Below are 22,412 nucleotides of genomic sequence, written 5' to 3' on the forward strand. Positions count from 1 at the left end.
CTCATTGAGTTGTTTGGCATTCTGAAGGAGCTTCAGGAAATGTCGTGTAGCCCTCCCACCCGCTCTTTGAGTGATGGGGACTTGGAGTGCCCAAGGTCATCCCACACTGTAGTGGCAGAGCTGGCCTTAGGTCCAGTTGGACATGTTCTCTTCCCCAACCTCGTTCCTTTCACTGAGTTCCTTCTCCAGGAGCAGCACACTGTCACGTTTTGAAAGAACCTTAGCTCTGGTGTTTTCACCTGCACCTTCTATGTTCCCCACCTCCCAGGTGCCGGCGACCATGAGATCTCTGCGGCTGCTCAGAACCCCCTTCCTGTGTGGTCTGCTCTGGGCCTTCTGTGCTCCAGGTGCCAGGGCTGAGGAGCCTGGGGCCAGCTTCTCCCATCCTGGCAGCGTGGGCCTGGATAAGAATACAGTGCACGACCAAGAGTACGTATCCAGCCAGGGCTGGGGTCCTAGAGCCTCCCCCCTGCAGCTGCAGTCGGTAGCCACCCTTCTACTGTTTGTACAACTTCTTGACGTTTTTCAAGAGTGATTATTTATTCCTTATAGCCACCTGTAAATCCGGCAGTCTTTTTCCATCATCATTTCATAGATGGAGGATCTTGATGCCCAGATGAGATAAATGACTTGCCTGAATTCATCCTGTCTCTCTTTCACCACAGACAGACATACAGACAACCCCTCTGCATTCATGCTCATGCGTGCGTGCACACACGCACGCACACACACACACACACACACACACACACACACACATATTCTCACACACGTGTATACAGTAGTGGTGACAGAATCCAGGATAAAACTAAGGTTTCTGGACTGACTAGAGCTTTTCCTTTTTTTACTGTCACATTCTAACACTGAATTATTTGTTGCAACTTTTGTCCTGGGCCAGTTAGGCTCACACATAATTTGTTTTCCTTGAATTGGTTCAAAAAAGTGTGTTTAATTGCTAGTCTCCCATGATGTTATAACAGCATTCTAATAATAAAGAGGAAAACACCCATAATCTTGCCAGCTTAGCAGGTGAACTGTTTGACTTTTCCCTGCCCCTTTCATGGCCTTGCCTGTATCTATCATCCTTGAGTGTGCTTTGCCACGCTTTCTGTTTTTCTGGAATGAGTGAACCTTAAGATCTTGAACTTTTCAGTTCTTAACGTTTTGGTGTGATCCCGGGGTTGCTGCCAAGTGGTCTGAGTCTGACTGTCGGTTTTTAGGCATATCATGGAGCATCTAGAAGGTGTCATCAACAAACCAGAGGCGGAGATGTCCCCACAAGAACTGCAGCTCCATTATTTCAAAATGCATGATTATGATGGCAATAATTTGCTTGATGGCCTGGAGCTGTCCACAGCCATCACTCACGTCCATAAGGAGGTAGGTCTGCGGTAGCTCAGTGGGCAGCATCTCAGAAAGTGCTCTCCGCCCCCCCCCCCCCCCAAAGGTTCAGTCTTCAGTCTTGATGACCTGTGCTGTCCTTATACAACTGTATTGCTGTGTCTTCTTTGTCTGCTCATCACTCCGTTCTGCCTCTTTTCCTATTCGGAGGCGCTTCTCACACAGGGTGACCTACTGAGGCAGAATCTCCAGGGACTCCTACTGCACACCAGAGCTTGAGAACCAGCACCTGAAGGACAGACCACATCAAAATGCGGAGCAGGGGAGAAGCTGTTTTATTTAAGGGTGGCAAACCAAGGGATCAAGGGACTCAGTAATAATTGAGGACTTGTGTGATACTACTCAGTGCTCCGTATGAAGTGGTTTACAGAGCATTTAGTCTTTGCAGCAGCCTGGGAGTGGCCTGGGCAGGCACTGTTATTACCCCCATGTTAGAGGTGAGGGAACTGAAATCCAGATGTGTCCAGGTCTAGTGTCTGTCCTGCCCTGCCACACTTCAGTCTATAATGTGGAGAGGAGGACAGGCAGAGCTGGTGGTGCGAGCGTGCTCCTGGTGGCTAGCAGGAGAGCAGATTCGGGTTTGCTTTGAAGGTGGTGGGGAGCGCTAACAATGGCTTTGTACAGATGAGTGGCAGTGTCGCGGGAAGGTCCTTTGCCGTGGGAGGCAGACTGATGGACGTGGGGAGAGCTTGGCATCAGGGAGAGGACCTGGGATTCAGCAGTCCCAGAAGGCGAGGCTGGTGGTAGCGACAGGAGAGCAAAGGGTACATGTGGGAGAGGTGGCAAAGGAAGAATTGGCAGAATGTGAACAGCATTAGCATAGCACTCAGCACAGTGAGCCCTGCTGCAGCTCCCTCCGGAGCAGGGGAAACACCTCTGTCTCAAAGACTGTAACATGGTCTCCTGGTTGGCAGTGCCTTCCTCTTGTTCTGACCCCAGGACTCTGTCCAATGCAGACCGTTTGCACTTTACAAGGGCACACTGCACCCAGAGATGACCCTCGAGAGAGCACGAGCTCTCAGCTTTTCTCTAGAATGGGTTTGTGGGAATTATGAACCGCATAATTCTGTGTAAGCCAGACCTAGCTTTCTCCAGTGAACATGTGTTACTTCTGTAATTAGAAAAGAGGGAAAAGTAATTTTTAAAACAAATAAGCAAGGACCTGCTTTGATTGCATTTTTCTTTTTCACTGGCAAATATTTCTAAATTGGATTTTTATGAATTGACTGTATATCTGATATATGGTTTGTAGATTCCTAGAAGTAGCCACATACTACATGGAAAGAGTTTTTGGACACACGAACATGGACATTTTAGACCTTAGCTAAGCACTTCCAGTAAAACGTGCGACTCATCGTTGTCTAATTTGTATTTTGTAGGAAGCGAATGAACAGGCACCACCAATGAGTGAAGCCGAACTGATTAATCTAATAGATGGTGTTTTGAGAGACGATGACAAAAACAATGATGGATACATTGACTATGCGGAATTTGCAAAATCACTGCAGTAGACGTTGTTTGGCCATCTAGTTGTATGCGAATGTGACCCGTCATAATGTGATTGAACACTTTCGGTAATGCGAAATAACTCCTTTCCAACTGCAACAGTATTTTGGTAAAAACCTATAGCGATTTGTTACCCTGGGGTGAGAAAGAGAAATCAAGAGAAATAGAAGAGAAGCAGGACATAGTTGTAGTCCCCAAGTACTGTTAAATCTCTTACTGGACAAGGGCTTGATTAAAGAATCCTTTCAAGAATATTGGACAGCTGGAGTGTGGTACTCAGGAACTTGACTGTAGGATGCTGCTGGTCTCTTGGTTTGCATTCATGCTACCGGAAAAGTAAGAGAAGCTTTGCCAACTAGACACACTTTTCAGTGACAGTGAGGGAATGGCGTAAATGCCAAATGTTTTCCTGGTGGATTCTGTCTCTTTAGGTAAAGGTGGTCAGTATTCCACAAAGTTCCCCTGGCCCGAATGATGGCTTGCCCCCACCCTGGGCAAGTGAGTATTAGACTATCACAAGGCATAAGAAGGATGCCAGATACTGAATTCAGCTAGCCATAGAGTCTAAGATACTGTGTCTTCTGGCACTTTGGGAATGATACCCAACTGACCTAAGTGATTAGCATTTTTTCGTTTTTCAGTATTTTGTAAAACTACTGCCACATCCTTTCTTTTATGTCTTCTTTGTCTTAGGAGAGACTTTGAATTTAAAGTGTTCTTTATTCTAATCATTAGCAAATGTTTTAGCTTTCTTAATATTTGTATTTAACTCTTATTTCTAGGGTTTGTTTTTGCTGCTTAGAAACTATTAGGAACGCAAGGACTTTATCCCTCCTGCTTGGCACAGTGGGGTAAAGCTACTAGCTGGTCTTGCCTAAGTGAGGAGAGAGAAGATCACCCAGCACCCATTTTGCTGCAAGCTATATTTAGAAGGCATGGTGTCTAAATGACCTCTTCTAGTTTAAATATGTGAATTCTTTCAGATCAGGAAAGATTAAAAAAAGAAGCCTAAAAACTCTTAATTAAGAGTGCGGATCTCAGTAACAGTTGAAAATGAGAAGTAGCAGCAGATTGTGATTTGGTCTATTGGATGTGGTGGACTTGCTGTGGTAAAAAACCTGAAATGATGGCTGAAAGGGGAAGAAACTGCCTAAGATTTGCTGTAAGACGCATAGAGACTTATTTTCTTTATTGAAGTATTCTTATAAGAAAACGTATGTATTTGTAAAAAATGGTTTCCTGTGTCAAGTATTTGTGCAATCAGAGCTGAATTGTAAACTATTCTTGTAATATCTAGTTATTTTGAAAGATTTATATATTGAATCCTGGGTATATGACCAATAAAGCTGATGAAACAAAATGAAGAGCAGTTGATTTTTGTCCAATAGGGGTCTTCTCCTCCCACGTGAAGGTTTTGTTTATTTAGGACAGATGTTTCCATGTGCCTGCTCCATCACAGGTCCTATGACCCTCCCTGGCTGTGCCCTGTTCTTTTGGCAGGGGTAGACTCCCAGTAATCAGTCACTTTCTGCTTTGATGCATTTCTTCTTCTGAGTGAAATCACTTTTTGGACCTTTCTTCTCTGGCCACGTTCAGATTATGACAGCATTGTCTAGCTTAGGAAAGTAACTGTTTTCTCCTGGAGTCTGGTGACTGTCTTTTCTTTGCCAGAAAATTTAATTAGGTAGCATTTTTGAAAGCCTCCCAGGCCCAAGCAAAAAGCACAGTCTCCCCTGGCATTTTGGGAATGACACCTTGTTCTGCCATTTGAAAAGGAAGGAAGGAAGTTAACCATTGCCTTCTCTCTCCCCTGCCCCCCGAAGATCTTTGGATGTTGCATTGGCTCTTCTTCATCCAGAGCTGCCCCTCTGGATGGATCTAATGGGTGGGCTCCCAGAACAACCTCATCCTGTTGGCTGCTGGGAAGGGACTGAGGCAGCTGGAGGGGGAAGGAAGCAGATCCTTACAAGGTAGAGTCACCCCATTAAATAGATGAGACGGACACCTCCTTCCTCCTTCCTCCTTCCTCCTTCCTCCTTCCTCCTTCCTCCTTCACAGCTGACTTCCCTTTGTAACTATTTCGTGCTAGCCTTTGTGGTCCTGTTTAGCAAATGTCCCTGGTGGGAGAGGGACCTGTGATACTAGGGACACAGTGACATTCTTGCATACCTCCTCTCTTCTAGCCTTCTCATAACACACTTGAAGGATTTTTCAGAATGTATCAGGAACATCTCTGCACCTCAGTTTCCTTATCTCTAAAATGGGGATAAATCTATCCAAGAGAGGCAGCCTTATATGAGCATAAGCTTTGGACTCAGGCAGTCGAGTCAGAATCGTAGGCCTGCTCTCTTCAGCTGCGAACTTGAAATTTAGTTTCTCATCTAAAAAATTACTACAATAAAACTTACCTACAGAAAGGAGAAGAGGATTAACAAAATGAGGGCAAATGTAGAAAGCATCTAGTAAGTGCCTGACACTACACAAAGTAGATACTTAATACTCAGTCACCTGTTCCTCAGTCTGGCTAGAGAGCCTGGGCCCCTATTGCATTGCAGGAGTTGGAGGGGCTAAAAAGGGATTGATGACTCCTCTGGAACAGGGGTCAAAAGATGTTCTCTATTCCACTGAACGGATAGATCATGGATGTCAATCCATCTGTTGAGGAACTACAAGTTAGGGTGTTCTGTTATGTGGTGTTGACAATTACGTTGTGGTATCTGTGTACACAAATCTTTTTTATACTCTTACTTCTTGAGGAAAGTGGATTACTGAGGTTTGAACCTGCAAAGAAGTAAGGCTTACTTACTGAGCCTTAGTAAGTATTGCTAAATTTCTATCCAGAAGAGTTGTACTAATTCATACTTCATCTCAATTGCATATGAAGAGCCTATTCACTTTAGCTAGACGCATAGCATAACCCAACAAGTCCCTAAGTACAAAGTGATGAGACATCAGTGCTTTTAATTTTTGGTCAATCCTGAGTTTGTTCATTTGTTGATTCATTCATTGAGTGTTTATTGTGTGTTTGCCATGTAACCTCTCTGATCTAGATTTTGGACTTCAGTACCTTCTAGAGAGGAGAAAAAAAAGGCTTTGTGTCATATTCCAGACTTCCCCTGAAGGTGTTATCATCAGAGGACACAGAAATATTCTTACATAGCATCCCCAATAAAAACAAGAGCTAAGTCACATCTCTACCTCAAGGGGAAATCCATTTTATCAAGGACCCAACCAATCTAACATTTCAACTAGGGAATTAGTAGCAGAAACTATGAACATTCTGTCTGAACTTTTGGATGTTAAAAACAAGAAACAAAAAAACCAAAAAACCCAGGACCTCTGCCTTTTGAGAAGATGCAGTAGATACACTTCTATTCTCTAACGAAGTACAACAAAACCCTGGAAAATTATTTGTAAAACAAACATAAGAAGAGTCTGAAAGGTGGAGGGAAGAAAGCAGACTGGTTAGGGACACTGGGATGTAAGCAACAACATGGTGGTGAGTTCTGTCTTACGTGCGTTTTGTGGTTTTTTGTTTGTTTGTTTGTTTATTTGTTTTCACCAGATCTATCCAGACTTGGAGCTAAGGAAGCCAGCAACCCAGAAATGCCAAAAGGAGCACACATAAAAAAGCCCCAACAAAAACCTGCTCTCTCTAGCCAGAGAATGAAGAAAAGGGCAATCTAACAAGGCAGGAAACTTTTAGACAATAGCTTCTCTATTCCAGCCAAACACTACAGGGAAAATTGTGGCCCTGCCAGCAGAGACTGAGTGGGGAGCCTAGGCCTCCATCCTTGCCATGCTGTAATGAGGTGCTATCCTCCTTCCTGTATTTGAGGTGATGCCAGACGATGCCAAGTAAGGAGCTGAGACTTCCATTCCTCCCAATCCCTGGACAGTAACAAGGCCCCGTTCTTGCCCACAGGGTCAGTGGAGAACCCCAGGAAACCTGGAGTTCCATCCCCAGGAACTCCCAACTGGCTGGAGTGAGACTCCCCGCCCCCTTTCTGTGGGGTGTGTCGGAGGAGGCCTGGTGAAGGGTCAGGGCTTTCACCACCCAGGGATAACAATGTCACCTCCACCACAGTGTCTGGAGAGACCGTGTGGGGAATCCAAACTCCAACCACGTCCAGCAGTAAGGAGGAGCTGCTGGCCTTGGGTATTGATGGAGGCTGAGTAGGGAGTAGACTTCTCCACCTGTTAGGAAGGAGGCAGCACCTGTCCTTCCCCTGCCACAGGGGTATCATGGAAAATCAGTTAAAACAGGTTTAAATAAAGTCCAGTCTCATTATATAATACAAAAATGTCCAGGTGTCAGTCAAAAATCACTCATTATACCAAGAACTGAGATCTCAAACTGAAGGAGAAAAGATGTCAGCACCCATAACAGGTTTTTTTTTTAAAGTTTATTTATTTATTTAGAGAGTGAGTGGGGAGGGGCAGAGAGAGAAAGAGAGAGAGAGGAGAGAGAGAGAGAGAGAGGAGAGAGAGAGAGAGAGAAAGAGAGAGAGAGAGAGAGAGAGAGAGAGAACCCCAAGCAAGCTCCACACTGTCAGTGCAGTGCCTAACGCAGGGCCAAACTCACAAACTGTGAGATCATGACCTGAGCCAAGATCAAGATTCAGCCGCTTAACCGACTGAGCCACCCAGGTGCCCTTCATAACAGGTTTTAGAATGATCTGACAAGGGTGTTAAAGCAGCCATGATACAAACACTTCAGAAAACAATTAGGAACTAGAAACCAATGGAAAAATAAAAACAAGTATCAGCAAGGAAATAGAAGATATAAAGAGTAGCCAAATGGAATTTGAGAACTAAAAAAAATATAACCATAATAAAAACCTTAACAGCAGAATGAAAGGCACAGAGGAAAGAATCAGTAAACTGGAAGATAGAACAGTCGATGTTACCTAATCTGACCAACCCACTAAAAAAAAGACTCAAAAAAAAAAAAATTGTATGGACTTCAGGGACATGTGGGACCATAACAAAAGACCTAATGTTCTTCCTGTCATCAGAGCCCCAGAAGAGGAAAGAGGTTGGAGCTAAAGAAGTACTCAGAGAAATAACAGCTGAAAACTTTGTAAATTTGACAAAAGACATGAATCTGTAGATGCATGAGCTGAACAAACCTCCAAGAGAATAAGCCCAAAGAAACCTACCAAGACTTATCCTAGTCAAACTTATGAAAACTAGAGACAAAGAAGAAAAAAAATCTCAGAAGCAGCAAGAGAGAAACAATAGCTTACCTATAATGGAAAACAACTTGAATGATGGTATATTTCTCATCAGAAACCATGGAAGCCAGAAAGAAGAGGCCCAATAATGTTCTTTTTTTTTTTTTTTTTAATGTTTTATTTATTTTTGAGAGGGAGAGGAACAGAGCATGAGCAGGGGAGGGGCAGAGAGAGAGAGGGAGACACAGAATCTGAAGCAGGTTCCAGGCTTTGAGTTGTTAGCACAGAGTCTGACACGGAGCTTGAGGTCACAAACCATGAGATCATGACCTGAGCCCAAGCTGGATGCTTAACCAACTGAGCCACCTAGGCACCCCTCCAATAATTTTCAAGTACTGAAAGGAAAGAACGCTCAATCGAGCATTCTAGATCTTAAGAAAATATCCTTTAAGAATGAAAGGGGGGGGGGGGGTGCTTAGGTGGCTCTGATGAGTCCAGATTTCGCCTCGGGTCATGATCTTATGGTTGGGGGGATTGAGCCCTGCATTGGAGCCTGCTTGGGATTCTGTTTCTCCCTCTCTGGCTCTCCCCAAATTGAGAGCACACACACACTCTCTCTCTCTCTCTCTCAAAATAAGTAAATTAAAAAAAAAAAAAGAATGAAGAGAAAAGATAATTCTTGGACAAAGGAAAACAAAGAGGATTTGTCACCAGTGTACCTGCCCTAAAAGAATGGCTGAAGGAAGTTTTTAAAACAGAAACGACTCAGTAAAAGAAGGAAACTTAGAATATCAGGAAGGCAGACCATGGAAAACAAAAAAATAGGTGAATACAATAGACTTTCTTTCTCAAATTTTGTAATTATGCTTAATTGTTGAAGCAAAAAAACAACACAGATATGGTTTGGAATGTATGCAGAAGAAATATAACACAATTGTATTGCAAATGAAGGAGGATAGAATAATATAAAGAAAAGCAAGTTTTCTATACTTTGCTCGAACTGGTAAACTGTGAAATGGTACAGCCACCCTGGAAAACAGTTTGGTGGCTTCTTAAAAAAAGAAGCATGTAACTACCATATGACTCAGCAGTTGCATTCCTAGGCATTTGTGTTTGCACAAAACCCTGCACCCGGATGTTTATAGCAGCTTTATTTATAATAGCCCCAAATCAGAAACAATGCAGATATCCTTCAACAGGTAAATAGTTAAACAAGCTGTGGTACTTCATGCCATAGCATACCACCCCGCCATCTAAAGAACAAAGTATTGATAATGAGCAACTACCTGGATGACTCTGCAGAGAATTATGCTGAGTGAAGGATTCCTGAAGTGACAAAACCATAGAAATGGATTAAGGAGGGGATGGGGGCAGGAGAGAAGTGGGCATAGCTATAAAACGGCAACATGAGACATCCTTGTGGTGAAATGATCTGTATCTTGACTAAATCAGTGTTGATATACTGGTTAGGATATTGTGATATGGGTTGGGAAGATGCTACCATTGGGGGGAACTGGGTCAAGGGTGCACAAGTTCTCTCATATTTTTTTACAACTGCATGTGAATTGTCTACAATTATCTCAAGATAAAAGCTTAAAAACATAGTATTGAAAGACTATTGAAAGACAAAGTATTGTCTTCTCAACACCCCAGTGGCGATTTTAAACTTGGGACCCCTGGGACAGTGTTGGAACAGGCCTGTTGCTTCGTGTCTCAGCTCCAGGGCTGTGCTGGCAGTGCTCACAATTATAGTCTTCTTTCAGGAGCTTTCAGAGAATTTGCTTCACTCTGCCAGAGTTGAGAGGAAACATTGCACCGGGCATTTTCTGTTCATGAATTTCTAATTGCCTTCCCACTGGGTGGCTGGGGAAGGACGTGCAGGTCATGTCTGCCAAGGCTAAAAGGCCCTGCTGCCCAGAGAGGGGAGAGAGAGGTTGAAGAGGTCCTTGTGCCCTAGTGGGGGTGGGGTAGGCGGGGCTGGCCTTCGTGGAGGCTGGAGGACTGAAGGAAGCTGAGTGCCTTTGTCCCTGGCTGTGGCTACAGCCAAAGACAGTAGAGTGAGGGGAGGTGTGGTCATAGTTGGTGAGTCTGAGAGAAGAGATCCGTTAGGTGTCCAAACTGAGATCTAAGGGAGAGGCCTTGAACTTCATGGATGTTAGAGAATCAGAATGCAGTAAATAGGGCTATCGGTGTCCCCAGAGTGCAGGCTTTGGTCTCCATAGCTAAGTTCTGTACGCTCTTTGGGGCGTGAGATGGGAATAAGGTGACCATGTCTGAAGGGACAAGGGTGCTAAGCCAGGTGTCCCTGGACTTTCTTCAAAGGGTTTTGCCAGTGCCCATGCTGGTAGCCAATTATATTGAAATACACATACCAACATATTTTAAAAGGTGAGTGATTTAATATTATATGCTATCTAATTAATATTAAGATCTAGCAGCAGGTTTAATAATCACCATAATTTCAAAGTAGTGATGAATAAATAATTTGAGATCTCTGCAACAATTGTACTATGATAAGAAAATATTTTATAATTTCTATGAATAATGAAGTCACAGGTTCTGCTAATAACCCTCACAGTTTGTTGCTTGATTCATACTTGAAAAAATGCTAAATTTCATTTCAAGATTCAGGAAAATAAAGATGTAATTTTTTCCCACTCAAGTTCATGGATCTTCTGAAGTGTATCTAAGAAGGGTCAGAGGTTAAGAATCATTGCCCTAGGGAGTATATGGTCAGTAATATGCAATAAATTCATTATAACTACTGAAGTAAGAAGTATTTTTATTTATTTATTTATTTATTTATTTATTTATTTATTTATTTTAATGTTTATTTATTCTTGAGAGAGAGAGACAGAGCATGAGCGGGGAAGGGGCAGAGAGAGAGAGGGAGACAGGAATCTGAAGCAGGCTCCAGGCTCTGAGCTGTCAGCATAGAGCCCTACCTGGGGCCCGAACCCACAAGCTGTGAGATCATGACCTGAGCGGAAGTCAGACGCTCAACTGACTGAGCCACCCAGGCGCCCCTAAGTAAGAACTATTTTTAAAAACACAAGCCAAATAGATGTATATAAAGTGAGATTCCAGTCCCCTGCCCTCCACCAGAGTCTGCTTGTTTTCTGCAGGATATTGTTTCAGCGGGGTCCTGTGCTTGGTGGACCAGTCTGTCTTCTCTAGTCCCCTGGACCGCCAGCCCCACTCCAGTGCACAGCAGGGGCTGGGCCCAGAAGGAGCATTTGTTGACTTGATCAGCATTTGTTGACTCTCTGCCTGTGCTGATTCTTTAAATGCCAATATTTGAAGATTCTGAGATTTTTATTACCCTATTGAATGCCTCTGGTCTCTTAGCATAAAATTTGTCATTTGCATGTAAACCACTAGATGGCAGCAGTGTTCCACAGACTGTCCTTTCCCTGCCCTTAGTATCCCATCCAGGGGATGCTTTTTTTTTTTTTTTAAGACTCAGTTAGGTTTCCGGCCTGGAAAATTCAGGCTCACTCCCCTTCCCGCTACCTCCCACCCCCATGGATTTCCCAGACAGAATTAGTGCTGCATTATTTTGTTCCTCCAGTAGGGAGGCTGTGGAAGAGCATGGGTAGTTAGGTAGACCATCCAAGGTCACATAGAAAAATTATCTGACTGGTCTGCATGGGAAATTCATATTCCTCCCAGCATTTATGGAGCACCTACTATGTGTCAGACCTAATGCTACACTTCACTTACACGGATACACTGTCCCTGTCATAGGTGTGTGACCACATACTGAGAATGGAGGGGAAGAGTGGCTGGGTCTTTGGTGGAATGGAAAGGTTTAGGGCAGCAGCAGAGAAGCAGTGCTGGTGTGAGCAGTAATGCTCACTGGGCTGTTCAGTCCCCCTGGAAATTTTAAGTTACAACAGACTGTGATTTGCAATAAAGCTAAAATCTGTATGCGGATGGAGCCCAAAGGCAACTCACAAACATGAAATCAGAAGTTGGGGTGCAGTTAAGAATGATGGTCTAGACGAAAAGTTCTGTGTACAAACTGCTCTGTCATAGTGCTGTGATACAATTTTTAACATAAAAACACTAAGAAACATATAATGAATGAGGCTAGTAGAAGTAGACCTTAAGCTAGCTCCCAAACGTATTGCCCATGCTCTTAGTAGACAAATCAGGTTTGGTGAGACTTTATTGTAGATCGTGTTTGGGTCACTGAAAATTGGCGGGAACATGGAGAGCTTCTGCATGGAGTCGGCCACTTTGTTTGCTTCATGGTAGAACAACAGCCTTTTAATCTTCAGATTCAAGAGGCAGGCTGACTGATATCAAATGCTTCCATGTATTCCAGAGTGGCAGAGCTGAATCACATGGTCTCTTTAATTGGAGGGGACCATCCCTCCCTTGCACAGGATCCTTCACATGGGCAGAAAGATGGGCTGGCTCCTCCTCAAATCTCCCTGTGTCAAATGGCCACCAGAAAACCCCCACAGAACACCCCACGCTCGCATATAACGATGACAAAAACACACCTGCACACACTAAAAACAACAACAAAACCGTTCAAAAGAAATAAGAGCTTGAGGAGTGCCTGGCTGGCTCAGTATGCAGATCGTGTGACTCTTGATCTTGGGGTTGGGGGTTGAAGCCCCACGTTGGGTGTAGAGATTACTTAAAAATAAAATCTTTAAAAAAGAAAAAAAAGGAAATTAAGGACCTGAAAAGAATAAAACCCACCTGGACTGAACTACTTTGGAGAAAGGCATTAGTAAGCTAGCCACAAACAATGGAAGTGATGTCCGGAAAGAGGAAGGGCAGTGGTGATGCTGTGGACCCAGTAAACTCTGAGCCAGCCAAAGCAGTGTGTGTCTACACCTTGGTGAAGCAATCTAAGCTTTTTCGTCTTCTGTGCTATTGTGCTTTCTTCTCCTAATACAAATGCCTTCTGAAAAATCCCCACCTGGTTGCAGCTGAGTGGAAGAGCACAGGGATTTTCCCACACTCATTAGGATGGCTCTGCAGGGAGGCAAGGCCACCCCCAGGTTGTAGCAGTGTGGGGGTGGGGGTGGAGAGGCATGGGAACTGATGGGACACAACCTGGGTTTGGAAAACAGGGTAGATTGCAAGAACCAAATCCCAAGGGAGATTTGGTGGGGGAGAACTTTCTCAGTGCCTGCGCCCTGGAGTTTACAACCTAAAGGTCTGATTCCAGCAAGCCCTCCAGACGTTACCAAAGCTCAGAAAATCCGCCCGCCTGTTTCTCTTCACAAAGTCTAAGAAAGCTGAAACCCCAACAGAAGTGAGAAAACTTTGCTTTTATTTTTTTTTTTTTTTAATTTTTTTTTTCAACGTTTTTTATTTATTTTTGGGACAGAGAGAGACAGAGCATGAACGGGGGAGGGGCAGAGAGAGAGGGAGACACAGAATCAGAAACAGGCTCCAGGCTCCGAGCCATCAGCTCAGAGCCTGACGCGGGGCTCGAACTCACAGACTGCGAGATCGTGACCTGGATGAAGTCGGACGCTTAACCGACTGCGCCACCCAGGCGCCCCTGAAAACTTTGCTTTTAAAAATGGTATTCGTCCTTCTACAACCTAAGCACCAACGAGAAATCAATCTGGTTTATTGTCCAGCCTTGAGCAAAAGACTAAGGTGGAAGCACTCTGCAGTTCAGTTCAGTGAACATTTTTGAACATCTTTGAGGAGCTGGTATTGTGAATGGGGTCAGGAGTCTCAGACCTGGGGTTTCATTTGCAGGTGGGATTGTTACGAGTTATGTGGCCTCCCAGAGTCTCATTGATCTCCTATGTAAAGTGGCAAGAATCTGGTGCCTATTTCATAGGATTGTTGCTGAGATTAAAGGTACTGTGCTTGGTGCAGAGCCTGGGGCATTTATTGATAAGTGATCAAGAAATTGTGTATAATGATATGCTGGTAGGCATTTATTCAACCAAGCCTGATGGATCACAGAGGACAAAATAAAGATGAGTGAGACCCAGCCTTTCCCTCAAAGAACAGACTTTTTTTGAGAGAGAGAAAGGGAGCATGCCTGTGTGAATGGGGGAGGGGCAGAGAGAGAGAGAAAGAGAGAATCCCAAGCCGGCTCTGCACTGTCAGCATAGAGCCCGACTTGAAGCTCAAACTCATGAACCATGAGATCATGACCTGAGCGGGAATCAAGAGTTGGATGTTTAACCTACTGAGCCACCCAGGCGCCCCAAAGGGCAGACTATTTAATGAACTGTTGTGAAGTCAAATGTGTATGTGAATGTACATACACTGCATAGATATTTCACTGATTCTAAAATGTACTTTTTCATATTTTAAAATAATTTGGCAACACTTTTTTTTTCTTGGTGGTAAATGAAATAATGGTGAGGCTTGTAATCAAGTGGAATCCTAGATGTGGTGAAAACAGATAATTATAAAGACAGAGCTACGAGTTCACCACCATGATCCAGCCCCCACGTGGACACCGAGACCAGAATCTTAGTATGGGTCACTGGGGAAGCTGTCTTCTCTCTCCTCAGATACCTGGGCTCCTGCTGTGTGTGGGAGACGGGCGTGGGAGGGGGCCTTTGGGGTGACTGGCCTGATAACCTTCTTGGCAGCTGAGGGCTGGGTGGTACCCAAACTCCAGTGCACATAACAGGTCTGTGTGCAGAACACATGTTTTCAGGTGCTGCCCCACAGGATCTGGTTGGGTGGGTGTGGGGGTGGAGCCCTAGGTGACTCAGCCAGTCCCGGTTCCTCCCTGGTCCCCGGAATTTTCTGCTTATGGGTGGCAGGTCAGTCTCCGGTTCAGGAAATGATCCTTACCTGAAACTGGGAGATGAAACTGAAACTTCCAGATGCTAGTGGTCAAGTAGTGTGCTGAAACTGGCTAGTACTGGTTAGTGTGAAATTAGTTGTGGTGACAGTATTTACACCATAGCGATTGGCAAAAGCCCTGCAAGTCAAGCCTTCTTTTTTTTCCCCTTCAAAGAGTTTACCAGCATACCAATGTGACTTCTTCTTAGCTGGGTGACCTCAAGGGTGACCTTGAGGAAGGCTATCGCTGAAAATCATTCTGAGCCTCTGCCCACCTGAAAGGGGACAATGATATTTCTCACCTCATAGCCTCGTGGTGGAATAAATGGGTCTTTGTGAGAAACCTCTAGCTCAGTGCTAGGTTCTATCAATTTGTGGTTTATTCTTTTGCTTCAGAAGTTTCCTATAATGTTTTCTCTTTGGGATCTTGTGGAGAAGAGAATGAAATGAGATGAATGTTCTTCGTGATACAATTGAAGTCTCCATGTGGATAATTAGCATTTAACAGTAAAGATATTAACTAACTTTATATAACCTTCCACAGTTTAACAAACTGTATTTAAATATTTTTAAATGTTTATTTATTTTTGAGAGGGAGAGAGAGAGCACAAGCAGGGGAGGGGCAGAGAGAGAGGGAGACACAGAATCAGAAGTAGGCTTCAGGCTCCGAGCTATCAGGACAGGGCCTGACGCAGGGTTTGAAATCACAAACCTTGAGATCATGACTTTAGCCGCAGTCGGACACTTAATCAACTGAGCCACCCAGGCGGCCCAACAAGCTGTATTGAATGTGGCATAACCTCACAGGGCAGACACTACTATCCCCATTTTTCAGATGGGGAAACTGAGACTCACAGAAGCTAAGTGACTTGCTCCATGTTATGTGGCCTGTCAGTGAGGCAGGAAACACAACTTTTGACATCTTTTTTTATCTTCCCCTTCTCATCACAGCAGAGCCAGTGTGAAGAGCTCCGGGTGGCTGGTATTGAAACAACCCAAACCCCCAAGCCCCACAAGGTTCCTGCCCAAAGCTTGAAGTTTGGTTGGAAAACTTAAACACCCTCAAGGGGATCACTTGGAAATGATGACCTAGCAATCACAGAGGGTGCCATCAGCAGATGCCCTGGTGAGTTCACTTGCACAAACATGTGGAGGGCAATGCGAGATCGCCTCAGAACCTTCAAACTAGCAGACTGCACAGATGTCTCCCCCGTCTGTGGTTCCTGACTATCATGCTTCCGTTACCATCCTTCCTGTGTGTGCAGGGGAAGCAGAGCTCAGGGCTGAAGTGGTATTTCTTTCTCTTTCCCTTGGCTGCATTTAGGCTCTCAGTTTTCTCCAAGACAAACACTAAATTCTTGAAAGCTGAGACCATCTACCCTGGGTGTGAATGCAGATGGTAATTTAGTCTTTGGTTTCTCCAAGTATGAACTTTATTGCCCACGCTGCTTATTGACTTATGAGCTGATTAAAAGGAAGGAAAAAAAAAAAACCTCTTCCAACTAAAGACACGCACCAGACTTTTCCAAAGTTTAAATCAACTTGAAATTCGGCAGCAGGTTGGCTGCAGTTGAGAGAAGGGGGTTCGAGCCAAATTCAGCCTTTGAATTAAGAAGGTGTTAAAAGGGCCAGCCTTGCAGCTCCAAGGAGTACAATGTCTTCCCTTAAAAGGGGGGAAAGTTAGCTTTGAAAGTTGATTCCCTCAACCTTGGGTTTTGCTGAAAAGGTAGAAGCAATTACTCACATGCTTCAGAAATCCAGAGGGAGGCGAGAAGACCTGGCCACTGGTTTCTGGAGCTGGTGCGGTGTGATGGTCACGATCAGCCGTCCTGATCGCGTCACCCATGGGCCACCTGGGCACACAAGTCGTCTGGGTCTCCGGACCCTTATCTGTCAGTGCGGGGGCGGGAAGGGGGAGAGTGGCTTTTCACATGGAGGGTTGGAGTTGACTCTTAAACAGATATGTCTAGCCAACACAGGGTTTTAACTTCCCTTCCCTCCTTCCCTTCCCACAAGGTGCATGCCATCAGGAAGGCTGTACCTCTACAATTCATCATTCCTACCATTTCCTGATTTTTATACCCCTTTCACACACCCACAGAATAGGAGCCTGTTAAGGACTCTTTCAGCTTTAAAGATTCTATGACTAAGATCTTTGTGATTCATTCACATTTTGAAATACTAAAATCATTTGGCTGAAAAATACCCATTGGTAAGGGGAAATATTCACAATGTAATGCTATGTATAATAATAATGCTGATAGCAGAAAGTCATGGACTAAAATGGGAACCATGGAATTCTCTGGGCTTTGGGATGGTGGGTAGGCTTGGGTTTTTTTTTTAATCTTTCTGCATCACGTGACATCATAATTATTAGTTTCTATCTGACGCCATGATGAACTGTAGGCTCTCTGAGCGCAGGGTCTGTGTCTAATGTATTTCGTGATGTATCTTTAGTGCCAAGAACCATGTCAGGTACACAGAAGGCACTGGGTAAATATTTGTTGAGTGAATTAATGAATGCTTTTCTGAGTTGTATGAGTTGTTGTCCAATAAGCATATATTACTTTTATCAGTATCGAAGGCTAGGGACAGCAATAAATGTTAATGAGATGTACTCTGATGAAAATTCATATCCTTAAATGCCCTTATTTGAAAACAAGCAACATCAACAACCCACAGAAATTTGAATATTGTGTAAGTAGCCAAATATAGAACGGGCTTATGCTGTTCTGTCATTTTAGGAGACATTGTCAAGTCCCAGGACCCCCAGCCATGGGGGGTCTCTCTGAGCCTGGAATCTTCCCCGAGAGGTGTTGAATGCCAGGCACACCTAAGAACCTTGAGCCGCCTCAAGGCTGAGCTGACTGGCAGAGGAGAGGATAGCTGTTTAAAAATGGGTGGGAGTTTGGGGTTTTGATATTTGATTGAACTAGGCTTTTTATTACAGAGTATGGGATTATTTATTAATACTCAAGAGTACATGGAAAGGTATGGAAGCTGCCTGTAATTTTGTTGGAAGAATGGGAGTTGCTAGAGGCTCTCATCAACCTCTTCTCGCACCCTCCTGAGGCAGTTCGTCAGATGCTTGGATTCCACTTGTTAAGTGATCAGGACTTCTGTGTCCTTGAGGGAGCCTTGTTGACTCCTGTGTCCCCGCTTCTTCTTAGCCCGCTGCCCGGCAGTCCTGGTGCTTGTTACGTGCCTGATGCGGCCAGCAAATGTTCATAAGGAGAAGGAGAGGGGATCCTTGGGCAGCTGGGTCTGCTGTACTAGGACACTTAGTGAAGGGCAGAGGGGCAAGACAGCAGGCCCGAGAGGACGTATGCGTGTGTGATGACAGCATGGAAGGGCATTGGTGGTGTGCATTGGTGGGAGCCCCAGAACATGTTCAGCCCCAAGGTACCATACATACCCCGCATGGGGCCCTCCTCCCAGGCTATCTGCTGCTTGTTGGGTGGAGGGTCAGCCCCTATGGCTTCATGTAAATGAGCCTGGGCAGAAACTGTGTTCTATTTCTGGTTCCTCCCACCAGCTTGCACTTGCTGAAAGCTTCCCCTTGGATTCATTGATTGGCAGGGCAGCGCAAGGTCTATTTGGCTCTCAACCTTGGCTGTACATCAGAATCACCTAGAGGGCTTTTAAAGCTCCCAATGCCCAGGCTCCCCCCCCCCCCCCCCAGACCAATTACATCAGAATCTCTGAGGGTGGACCCCGGTGGCAGGACCTTTTAAAGCGCCCCCTCTCTTTCCCGCCAGAAGCCAAGGCTGGGAGCCAGAAATGTACCTGAACTCTGGCCCTTCCTGATGCCTGCCCTGGCCTAATCCTGGCTGACCCCTAAGTGCTCCCCCAGAGCACTGTCCTGGGGCTTAATGAGCAGGTGAGAGGCTGGGGTGATCCCCCGCCTTGATGAGACTGCCTCTGGTTGTGCCTCTGGATGTAACCATGGTCACCAGCAGCTCAGGCTGAGATTTACGAGGCAAAAATTTCTCTCTTCATAAAAATGTCCTATGTTCCTGTCATGAAGGGTAATTGAGGCTTTTAGCTTCTGTGTCACAGTCATCTCCCATCTCCTCGTGTGCCTGGTGGCATCGCCCACAGGGAATTAAGTCATAGTCTCCGGCAGTGAGTAACAGAGGCTGCAAAGTGGACCCCCGGGCCCAGTGACTCAGCCGGGACCTGGGTCCCTGGAGAACTGTTCCTCCCACCGCTGATCCTTGCTTCCCCCAGACTGTGCCCAGTGGGCCAGCATCGAAGAAGTTTGGAGTAGCTTCTGCTTCCTTGTCTGTAAAAGGAGGTGACTGCATTTACTTCTTGGGGATCACAAATATGAAAACCTGGAGCCCACTGCGTGGGGGTTCTTTTGAGCCACCTGCCTGCTGCTTTGGGTTCCATTGTCCCCGCCCACCCGGCTCCCGCAGGACCTATTCTTTTTTTTTTTTTTTTAATTTTTTTTTTTCAACATTTTTTATTTATTTTTGGGACAGAGAGAGACAGAGCATGAACGGGGGAGGGGCAGAGAGAGAGGGAGACACAGAATCGGAAACAGGCTCCAGGCTCCGAGCCATCAGCCCAGAGCCTGACGCGGGGCTCGAACTCACGGACCGCGAGATCGTGACCTGGCTGAAGTCGGACGCTTAACCGACTGCGCCACCCAGGCGCCCCCGCAGGACCTATTCTTGAACAAACACAATTTTACCTGCAGCAGCAGCCAAATAAATCCCTTGAACTGAATTTCAAACAGCTGTAAGTTGGGTCTGGGGCTGCTACTGTTGGGGGATTGTAGGGCCATCCCCTGTACCTTCCAGGAAGCCCTGTTCTCTCTGAGCTCACAGTCCAGACCAAGGGCTGCTATCCACAGAACCGCCGGCGCACGAAGGTACCCCATGCCCAGTGAATCTGGATTCTGGATTTTTCTGTCCTTATCCAGGGAGCAAGGGACTGTAGAGCCCTCCATCTCCAGATGCCCCTCCCACAATTCCTCTTGCCTTGTCCCCAGCCCAGCTCTGCCTTATCAAGGTGAGCAACAAAGACAGGGTTCAGGTTTAATCGCGTCAGGTGTTGAGGATATTCTATGTGTACTTTTTGTTTGGTGAAATTTGATATGGATGAAATATTGTATTATTTTTGTTTCAGTTTGCATTTCCTCCAGTTCTAACTCCACCACTATATTTATTTTGTTTTCCTTCTAATCTCAACACAGATGCATAATTTTGACTAGCATGTGATGAGCTTTACAGTTTACAAAGTACCCGCACATGTAAAAGCTAATGCAGTCCTCCCAGCCAGGAGACGTTTGCTCATTGTTCCCACTGCAGGGATATGGAAAGTGGGGCAGAAGAGGTTAAATGATGGGCCTGAGATGCAAGTGTACTGGAATACGGATCTAATGTCCCAGCCTGTGCTGTTCTATCCACCAAAATACCTTTCCTCCTGACTTAAAACATGGCTCTGCAAATATACACATTTTTACTTCTTAATACTATTTCAGAAATATGGTTCCCTTACATTGTTATTCAGTTATTTTCATTTGAATAACTGCATAATATAATATTTTTCCATAATTTACTCACTAGCCTGGGTCACTGCTTGCTTGAGCCATTCTGGTTTGCTCTATTAGAAGCAATGCTGCTGCAACCTTTGGGGGTTAGAGCAGTTGTTTTCCTCTGAATTATTTCCTTATAACCAATTCTCAAGAATGGGATTAAGGACTAGAGGAGTATGAACATCTTTATGATTCTTGATTCACCTTGGTATTACTGGCCTCCAAAGGAAGCAGACATATTTACTCATTATCCACCAGATGTATGCATTCATTGCTGTGTTTAGCCACCCAGCCAACCATCCATCCATCCATCCATCCATCCAGTATATAATGCATTTACTCTATAAACCTTAAATATATTGCAAGAGTTCCAGAAGGACTGTGTTCTAGTTTACATGTGTGGATGTGGGTAGAGTGGGGAAGTCCCTGTTTCTACCCTTTTCTTAGACCAGGCCCATGCAGCTTTCCTGGCTCCCCCTGAGCAACATGTTCCCAGGCCCTGTCCCTCACTTGCTGCCCTCAGCTGACTCCCTCGTTGATGCTGGCAGTCTTGGCTCCCTCAGCTTCCCTTTGCTTATTTTGGAAGGCCTGGCCATTTAGCTGCAGCCGCTGGAGTCATTTGGGTCCAGCTGTTTCCCCAGGGCCTGGCTGGTTGAGGGTCTGTGCCAGAGACAGCTGGCCTGAGTCGGGGGAGGTCAGGTCTCTGGAGGAGAGAGAGGCCAGCGGTAGCTCTGGGATGTCCTCAAAGGCCATTGTCCTGTTGTGGGAGACTTGACTGTGGGTGGGCATGACCCCCAGCCTCACCTTGGAAAGTCACAGGATGCTTCTGAGATGCTCTACTCCCTCCCACCAACAGCCTGTAGCCCACTAACCCCAAGTTGTCACAGCATGTGAGCATGTGTGCATGTGTATGCATGTACACGTGTGTGTTTGGGGACATTGGAGGGGACTCTTTTCTTAGAGAGAGAATCTTGACAATGAGTTTTTTTTTTTTAATTAAAAAACTTTGTTTCTTTGTTAAATGAGTAAAATATTGCTGTGGTAGAAAGTATAGTTAAGCAATAAAAAAATCGTCCCTGATTCCACCATCTTGCTGTGCCCATGCTAACAGAGGGTATACACCCTTTGGAGGGGACTAGTGTGGCCAAAGCAGGGGGACTTGACCAGGGCAAGGAGAGGATGAGGTTGGAAAGTATGCGTTAGGGCCACGTTGTATGTCTCCAGGAGCCATGAGGATGGAGGTCATGGACCCTGTCCTCAGACCTGGGGTCAGAGCCTGATTCTGGCCACATCCTGGCTATGTGATTTCAGGCAAGTCTCTCAACTTCTCTGAACCCTCACTTGCTCATTTGTCAAACGGGAACAATAGTATCTACTTTGTGGGATTGAATGAGAGTGAACGTGTCTCATGCCTGGTACATGGTAGAGGCTGTTCAGTGGGTGTCACGCCCTCTCTTGTGACTTTGGATTTTCTCCTGTGAAGCTATACTTTAAGCAGGGAAGGGAAGAGTTTATTTCTTGTGACTGATTGCTGTGAAGCATATTTTAAGCAGAGAAGGGAAAAATTGATTTCTTATGGCTGATTGACGCTTTGAAAACCATTTGCAGAAACGTGGGAGTGGTAAGGTGTGAGGGAATATTGCTCTTAAAGACTGCTGGAAAGGGAAATTTTCACTGGTACAATCTTCTCTTGGACAGCAGTTGGTTGTTATGCAACAAAAAACTGAAAAAAAAACCCCTAATGCCTACCCTTTAGTGCATCAATGCTATTGTGAGTAACTGATCTGATGGAGATTATCAGTCAAGATGCGTGTACAATGGTATTCATTCATCGTGTTGTTTTCAATGTAAAAATGACTGATAAGCTAAATGTCCAACAGCAGCACGTATACATCTAACCCTGACGTGTCCTTACGATGGAAACACTACCAACAACAAATGAAGTTTTAGATCCAGGTTTATTAGCATGACAAAAATGTTTGCAATATATTTAT

The 22,412-nt window shown here is 45.1% G+C and overlaps 1 protein-coding gene and 1 pseudogene across 4 annotated transcripts in view; both read left to right on the forward strand.

Moving 5' to 3' along the window:
• Positions 1–4,267, forward strand: part of MCFD2 (multiple coagulation factor deficiency 2, ER cargo receptor complex subunit) — a 34,486-nt gene extending 30,219 nt beyond the window's left edge. For all 3 annotated transcript variants that reach the window (XM_078444433.1, XM_060606658.2, XM_060606674.3), the window contains exons 2-4: positions 269–429; positions 1,221–1,380; positions 2,781–4,267. In XM_078444433.1, coding sequence (XP_078300559.1) covers positions 281–429; positions 1,221–1,380; positions 2,781–2,912 — 441 coding nt within the window. In that variant the 5' untranslated portion in view covers positions 269–280 and the 3' untranslated portion in view covers positions 2,913–4,267. The remainder of the gene's footprint in view (positions 1–268; positions 430–1,220; positions 1,381–2,780) is intronic.
• The window catches only part of LOC132661716 (guanine nucleotide-binding protein G(I)/G(S)/G(O) subunit gamma-10 pseudogene), a 108,806-nt pseudogene that overhangs the window by 30,197 nt on the left and 56,197 nt on the right, over positions 1–22,412 (forward strand). The window contains exon 2 of the transcript XR_013554637.2: positions 15,825–15,999. The product of XR_013554637.2 is annotated as a guanine nucleotide-binding protein G(I)/G(S)/G(O) subunit gamma-10 pseudogene (transcript). The remainder of the gene's footprint in view (positions 1–15,824; positions 16,000–22,412) is intronic.

The sequence above is a fragment of the Panthera onca genome, chromosome A3, assembly GCF_046562875.1.
Source record: "Panthera onca isolate mPanOnc1 chromosome A3, mPanOnc1 haplotype 2, whole genome shotgun sequence".
NCBI classification, from domain to species: Eukaryota; Metazoa; Chordata; class Mammalia; order Carnivora; family Felidae; genus Panthera; species Panthera onca.